Source organism: Austrofundulus limnaeus, unplaced genomic scaffold (genome assembly GCF_001266775.1).
Source record: "Austrofundulus limnaeus strain Quisiro unplaced genomic scaffold, Austrofundulus_limnaeus-1.0 Scaffold281, whole genome shotgun sequence".
Classification (NCBI taxonomy): domain Eukaryota; kingdom Metazoa; phylum Chordata; class Actinopteri; order Cyprinodontiformes; family Rivulidae; genus Austrofundulus; species Austrofundulus limnaeus.
This window is the reverse complement of record NW_013952683.1, coordinates 116,966-125,262: the sequence shown is the minus strand read 5'-3', so window position 1 is coordinate 125,262 and position 8,297 is coordinate 116,966. Positions and strand designations below refer to the sequence as shown.

The 8,297-nt window shown below is 35.6% G+C and overlaps 1 protein-coding gene across 1 annotated transcript in view; it reads left to right on the top strand.

The window, feature by feature from the left end:
- ano1a (anoctamin 1, calcium activated chloride channel a) overlaps positions 1–4,691 on the top strand; it is a gene marked incomplete in the record, with an annotated part of 59,987 nt that extends 55,296 nt beyond the window's left edge. The window contains 5 exon segments of the mRNA XM_014021196.1: positions 863–1,015; positions 1,832–1,884; positions 2,238–2,422; positions 2,526–2,631; positions 4,363–4,691. Coding sequence (XP_013876650.1) covers positions 863–1,015; positions 1,832–1,884; positions 2,238–2,422; positions 2,526–2,631; positions 4,363–4,608 — 743 coding nt within the window.
- Between the last annotated feature and the right edge of the window lie 3,606 nt (positions 4,692–8,297).

The following is an 8,297-nucleotide window of genomic DNA, read 5'->3' as shown; positions in this document are numbered from 1 at the left end:
AAGGAACCAGCTGCACACAACCTAGAAAGAAGCGTGTAAAGAAAAAGAACAGATGATTATAGTAAACATAACATTTRTTTAACAAACAGAAGAACAAACCAGACCAAGGTGACTGCAAACATCCAGTTATGTCTTTTCGAGCAGGAAACTGCTTTCTGAAAACAGAGTTGTTTTAATTAGCTCAGTGACAACAGCAGTAAAGGTAACATAATGAGGCTACACTAGTTTTTAACGACTAACAGGTCCTGTTGTTTAAACTGTCTTTAAATGGGCTCAAAATCCAACTACAGATAATGAATCAGACTTTGCCTCCCCTGGTCTAATGATGCTCCGTCTGCTGGAAACATGAATAGAAAATAAAGATTTTACTCTTTACAATTAAAACTATTATTATTATTATTATTATTATTATTATTATTATTATTTTACTTTTGTAAGTTTGTGTTCATAAGTTACTAAGAATGAAAAATAAACTGAATTCAGCTTTTTTTTACCAATAACATTCAGTCTCTGCAGTTCCCATCTGTGACTTCTCAACCAGAAAATCAGGAAATGTTCTGTCGGCTCAGCTAAACTGAAACGCTTCGGAAACTAAGTAGTTTTTCCATTTTGATAATTGTAGGTTTGGCACAGTTGCATATAATGAATTAGTGTATGAGATTAAAGTCAGGCATTTAAGCTGCTTTGTGTGCTGCAGTGATACTGCAGTAAAAATAAATGMGTGTATTTGGTGATTTTACTTTTTTAATGAACATTTAGAATATGATTTGTACATGTAAGGCTTTTTGTACAATCATGTCTGATATATAAAATACTTTTTTTAAACTCTAAAACTGTCTTTTTGCTTTTTTCTCGTCTCCAGTCATTCAGTTTGGCATGGTGACTCTCTTTGTGGCCTCCTTCCCTCTGGCTCCTCTCTTCGCTCTGCTCAATAACATCATTGAAATTCGTCTGGATGCGAAGAAGTTTGTTATGGAGCTGCGCAGACCCCTCGCAGCCAAAGCCAAAGACATTGGTATGTTTCCTGGACATTCATTTAAAAACTGAGGATCAGACAAATCAAAGGATTAATGTTACAGTTTCTGTGTCCTGAAATACTTTCAGAGTAAAACCAAGATTTACACCAGAAGAAAATAGGTCCTCTGAGCAAACTGAGGGTTGTTGTAATGATTATTTTTGAATGGTTATTTTGGCTTTTTAATTGTGTGGCTTTGCCTTATGTTGTTATCAGTCTTGTGGGTATACAGTTAGTGTTGTCCAATGTGTGAATAGTAATGAGTCCATCATCCAAAGCATAAAACATAAAACTAGACAACTTTAAATTGAACTTTTTTCCCTTCAAAATAAAATTGACAAGTTATTGATGAAATATTTTCATGGAAACATTGGCAGACAATTATTTTAAAAATTTAAATATTGAGGAATACCAGTTTGACCATGCTCCTTTAATACAGTGGACACACAATATAATGGTTTTGTATTGAAAGACCTATGCTTAACACTCCATTGTTCTTCTATTAGCATAATATAAAGCTGATGTTTTCATAGATGATATTTTTGTAGCTCAATTTGTTGCCTAAAGAAGATGAAAATAAACAAAAAATGATTGTGAATTTGGATTATATATTTTTAGGGAGGGTTATTAAAGAATTGGTAATTAGTAAAAAAGGAGAGTCTTACACCACTAACAGCCCACCTGTAACATTGATTGATTCGGTTTTTCTCCCAATCTGATGTAAAGAATTATTCTGCCATCTAGTGGTTTATTGTGCTCACTAATCCATTCCCTGCTTACTGTTTGCATCYAAATGTCTCTTTTAATCCTCCACAGGTATCTGGTACAACCTCTTGAGGGGGCTCAGCAAGGTGGCAGTTATTGTTAACGTAAGTCTTATTTTATCTATAAATATTGTAGGGATTTAACTACATTTCTTATAACAAAATTTTAAGGAAATTATTTGAAATTATTACTTGAGGTGACCACTACAATATGAAAGTGTTTATGTGACAGGAAAGTCTTTCAGTTTCATTATAGTTTATAATTATATTTGGCTCTTCAAATGGAAATCAAACACAGTCATGTCTGAGGTTTCACAGATAAGTGTTTGMGAAAACAGAAACAATTATCTGCTGGTTTGCACTGATTAACTGGAGCTATTTATTAGTTAAATGTTATTTAAATGTTAAAAACTTGACTAAGAATGAATGTGTTTACAGTCACCTGTTCTTTTCACCAGGCWTTTGTCATCGCTTTCACCTCAGACTTCATCCCCCGACTGGTCTAYCAGTACACGTACAGTCCTGACGGGACCATGCATGGCTTTATTAACCACACTCTGTCATATTTTAACGTGAGCGACTTTCAGGCCGGCACAGCCCCTTTAGCACCGATGCATCTGGGCTACAATGTGGAAATCTGCAGGTAAGGTTTGGTGGATTCTGCAAAAAATATTGAGTATACAGAGTTTAAATATTTCAAACTTGGTATGAACTCCTAAYAAATGTGTGTTTCTTTGTCTTTATAGATATAAGGACTACAGAGAGCCCCCGTGGTCCAGCACGCCGTATGAACTATCCAAAGAGTTCTGGGCCATCCTCGCTGTTCGCCTTGCTTTTGTTATTGTGTTTCAGGTTTGGAGCAACACACAGACACGCTGCATACTTTCATGATTTCAAACAAGCCCATCACTCGCTCACTCACTCATGTCATTCATATTTTATGACGGAAAAGCAAACAACTCAGATATATTTGATGGATTTATAGTCTCTATGTGGAACATTTGGATAATTGTGTTCATGTTAACGTAGAGTTCTCCAACACGATCCATTACAGAATATTTCTTGTTTTTTTTACATTCAAGTCCTCTTAGATCAAAAATATGTAGCTCAGTTTGTTACAGTAACTAGCATCGCAATCATCCCCTACATTAAGATGATTGTACATACAGAACTGAGAGTAAACTGGAACATTTGCTCAACATTTAATCACATTCATCCATCTATCCAGAAGGGCTGTGCATGACTCATATCATGACAAAGGTATGAAATATGGCCATATATTGCTTTTTCAAAAAATTCTGATTTTTTTAACTCATCTCAGACTAACATTTGACTAACATTTAAGTTGGCATTATACTCACAAGCTCCTCAGGAGTGGAGGACAGGAGGTGTCCACAGGAGTGGCTGGGGTGGGGCACCGCCTACTGTTGAAGACTTATTGGCCACCATGCCTGGCCACCCCCACCAGAGCTGTCAGTCACATTGTTTGTAGTGCACATTGATCAGCGTTTCAGCTGCTGGTGGTGATGCTCTGTTAGGTTATTTACCAACTGAAAATAAAGACCACAAAATAAGACTGAAGACAAATTTACGGTGCCTGTCCAGTGACGTTGAATAGAATAAATTATCTCATGGCCATGCGACAACACATGGCCACAATAAAAAAAAAATATGTGCCACCCTTCTTCAGTCTGTGCCCCTGCCTAACCCCCACCCCCACCTCCCCCCAATTTTTTTTAAATAGACCCCCCCTTGGTGGAGGAGCCAAATGGCTGGCTGACTGCTGCCAACTAGCTATCATAAGCTGAGACACAACAAAAACTGAACTGCTGCACTGTTGCAAGTTTTTTTTTATCTCCACTCAGTCACAGTTTGGTTGTATTTGATGCCAAACATCAGTTCTCACACTTTCTGACTCATGAAAACTAATGAAGCATTAGTTTCCAGACACTTGTAACCACTGATTTAAAAAAAATAAATAAATAAATAAAAAATAGTTTCATAAATATTTTAATCATATTCAACAGTCCTGTGACATGAGAGTGAAGTATTTTTGTTTCACATGAAGCAGCTGAGAATCGTTGTGAATGGGTTTGAAACATTTTGAAAACCATCTCATGATTCCTGCTCAGCTTTGGCCACAGGCAGCTTGGTGTAATATTCTGAAGAAATTGCCACAACTTCTTCCGTTTTATGACTTGTGGTTGACATTTGGCCATTTTTATTTAGAATCGTATGGCCAAAATTGACAAAAAAAAAAAAAAAAGAAGAACAAAACACTTTTCATTTTGTAATTTTAAGATTTGGTTGAATATGGCATTATTTTAAAAGCAYAATAATCTGAAGATTGAGCTTAAATAATAACAGTTGTGATTTTTGTACAAAATGTGTTGACCTTTTAGAATTTGAACATAATTCAAAGCTTATTTGAATTTTTCATTTTGTGCTTAATATGACTTCCWCTGGTTTGCTTTAGGACTTTACTGATTTACTTTATAATATGAGGTAAAAATAAAAAAAATAGTCCAGAAACCTTCCCATCAGTCGGGGGTCTTTTTTTATTATTAWTCTGCCCCTTTACAGAACGTGGTGATGCTTATGAGCGACTTTGTGGACTGGCTAATCCCAGACATCCCCAAGGACATCAGCCTCCAGATCCACAAGGAGAAGATCCTCATGGTGGAGGTCTTCATGAAGGAGGAGCAGGGTAAGAGGCTCGCAGCTCAAGACAACCACAACCAGGACAACTGCACCAGCCCCTCGTCGACCGACCAGAGCCCACCACAACCCCGTTCACGCCCAGGAAACCATGCTAAAGCCAGCTGGTAAGGCTTTGCATCTTCAACAGGAAAAACATGGCTGGCTTTTGATCAGCAAAGCTGTTTTTAAAAAATTATTTTGCTGGAAAAAAATTAATTTTCTTTTATTTGTCCATATCAGAATTCCTCCCTTATAGACGTGGATTGATCACTACTCGGCTCATCTATAGATGTGACACATCTTTCCATCCTCAGCCCACTTGACCAAAAAACTAAAACACTACACGGACGATTATTCTGCCATAAATGTTTGTATTTATTTAATGGATGTATTTAAGAGGAAGAAGCCATTAGCTTCACTGAAGGCTCAGATTTGAACCCCCCAGAGGAAGTGGTGCCAAACTCAGCCTGCAGCCTAATGTGACTCAAATCTTTATAAAAGTTGGATGTTCATAGTTGCCACCTTCCCTTCCTGTGGGATTCACATGCACCTTTTACAGTGAAGACCCCCTCCATGACTCCGTCCAAATGGTCCTCCTGAAAAGAGCTTTCTCCATGTATCTCCACACTGGGGTATAACTCAAAGGGAGAGTAGCTGATATCAATGTGTAAAGCTTTGTTTTATATTAGTATTTGCACAGTTGTGTACAGATGCAGGAATTTCTTGGTGTTTTGTTTTGAGTTTGTAAGATGGTCAGCAGGAGCTTCAGTTTGAGGGTGATCAGCAGAGTTTGGAAGACTTTTTGTGTATTTTATGAACATTACAACATAACATTTTGTCACATTTCCAGTATGAATAATCAGCTTCACAGCGCTCAGAGTTATCATTCCTGGAAGCACGAGTCACATGACTGTTGAGCTGAAATCCTTGAAGATGCAAGTGGCACACTTTAAAATTAGAGCACAAGTTATTAAGTTCTACGTTGCCTTATAGTGCTCAAAATCTAAAATAAGAGCTTAAAATGATTAAATAATTTAGTCGTAAAATTAAAAAGTTATTAAAATATCAGATTATCTTAGGAGTGAACAGGTTTGCACAGATTGTTTCAATTTTTTAAAATAAATAAAGATCTATATATATATATTTACAACTACAGGGGCTAATTGCTATCTGTAGCATTATTCATCTGGTGAATTAAAATAAAACCACTTGGTGGTTATCCATTTATTTCCCCTAAAAACAGATGCATACAGATGCTTAGAATGGAGCTTCAGGAATAAAACTAAGCCTAAATGCTGTGGAGCTGAATTAGTTCTGTACACATTTTATTATCTAAGTTGTTTTTCTATTAGCTTTAAACAATAGAATTAGAAATGTTGCAAAAAATGTTGGTGCTTTCCATGCCTGTGTGTGTTTTTTTTAGTTAAAGTGAAAGCAAAACTATTTTCCATAAACAAATGACACTACTCAACAAGGAGAAAAACAAATCTAAAGAAATCCTGGTTTTGTTTTTTTTATCTTGAGGTTTTGTACAGCTTGTGACCTCTAATCACTGCAGCCATACAGCATCATTTGTAGACTTTTAGTTTTAGATTTGTTAAACACTATCCTGTCTTGTTTCAAAAAATATATATCAGCTATTTTGAAATGGGGCTATGTGGAAAAGTTGTGACCAGTCAACATCTTACCTGCTGCAGTTTGGAGCACACAGTTTAGGTCTGAAAAGTAAATTAGTCCAAATGCAGCCAAGGCCAAACTGCAAGTGTCTTTAAAAAGCTTGAGTCTTCAAGATTTCATGGCCATTTACACAAATACTATTTCACAGACTTTGCACTTCTCTATTAATGACAAAGAAATACGTGTTTACTTACAAACAAATGCAGCCCCAGTGAGAGGTAATGCTTCTGGTTATCGTGAGAAAAATTCTAACAAGAGTTTCAGAATAATTCAGCCAAAATAACCATGTTGGACCTCTTATTAAATATTGACAAACCACTTGTCTGAGTGGACCTGCYTTCAAAGTAGATTTTACCATCTTAAAAACGATCCCACTCTTTAAAATGTTTAATCGGCTCATTCAAAAAGTATTATTATTTTGACTTTTACATTTCTCTCAGCTTTGCAGTACAGTTATTTTTGCCCCAAAAACATTGTTTAACTTTCTGACAGAATCTAAGCTGGGTGAACCAGAAATGTTCCCACTTGCTGCTGCTTTTCTTTGACAAATAACCACMGAATTCTGTGTAAATAAYTGTACTGTGGAATTCAACACAGTAAGTGTTTACATAAACCACTCAGAAATGTTTTGGTCTTKGCTGCATCCTGACTGAATGAGCACCGTTTGGTGAAACTCTAAGAGCCATTCGCAACAGGTAAGATATTTTTTGTACTTTTTTCACTGAACTCCGCTTAAAAATGGCCAAAATACCCCTGTAAAGACTTAATATTGTTGTTGTTGCCTCACTCTGTAATCTAACATCAGTGATGATGTCTCAGTTACAGTACCAGACTCTCTCTGCCTTACATCCTCCAGTTGCTCTGAAGAACATCTTTTTTAAACCAGGATCAGCTCAGTTTTTGATTTTTTGAAGACAAAGACCGACAGAGTGTCAGAGAAAGCTTTTTAAGCACCTCTTTTTTTCCAACTTTACTTTGCCTTATTTTAATCTTGTAAACTGCTTTGCCTTTTCCTCTGTCTGCAAAACTGAATACTTTTTTAAATTAATAAAACYGCAAATTAAATAAATAAATAAATATTGTGCAGGTGGGACTGAAGAGAAGTGGGTGTCCCTCTCCAGCAGTCACAACTACTCACACAGGGACGATTTAAAGTTAGAAATAACCCAACATGCATGTTTTATCTTTGGGAGGAAACCCGAATACAGGAGGATTCAATCCCTCCAAAATAAAAGCGCTCTACTGAGACTGATAGAATGTATTATTAACATATTTTAATGCTTATTTATGTATAATAATTTAAAGTGAAAAGGAAATGTCTGTTTTTAATGACGTAATGCATTTATTGTACTGAGAGGTTTTCTCAGCCCACCTGGGACCAGTGATGTACCAACATGAAACAAATTCAAACAAAATCATGTCTTTCTTTATTATATTAGATCTCATCAAATAAACTGTTTGCTGTGTCTAAAACTGTCTGGGGAAATGTACTTTGATGCGGTTTGCAAATATTTTATAAATGAAGATGCTGTTTTTTTACTGTGGTATTGTGTAGGTTAGRATACTCAGAGGTGGATTAGCTACAAGATTAGGATTTGTTTGACAATAAAATATTTCTTGCACCCTGATGTCACTTTTAAAAACTCTTGTCATTTTATTCCCTTGTCTTTTGCCATGTACCTAATGTATCWAGACAGAGTTGGGACATACTTAGGTCTGTTCTGATGTCAAAGCACATTTCACAACAAGAATGAGTATCTGCATGTATCTATGATATTGTCTATCTTGTTGCTGTTTAACGCCAATAAACCATTAGTGGATTGCCTTGATTTATTTTGATCATTTTGTCTATTTTTAAATGTTTTATTTGAATGTTCAGATGATTTATTTCTGGGAATTTGCTCAAATAAAGTTATATTAATGTTTTTAGGTTTAAATACACTTTTTTCACCATTTACTTGAACTTACACAATCAAATAGTCGAAAATTCCTATTTTTACCTAAACYGTGAGAATTGCTTTCAATAGTATCCACTTAGAAAGGTGGCACAGAATCTATTTTTTCATAATTAAAATTATAATTAAATTTTCATTAATAGTCAAAGATTGTAACTGAATACAATAATAATATAACAATATATT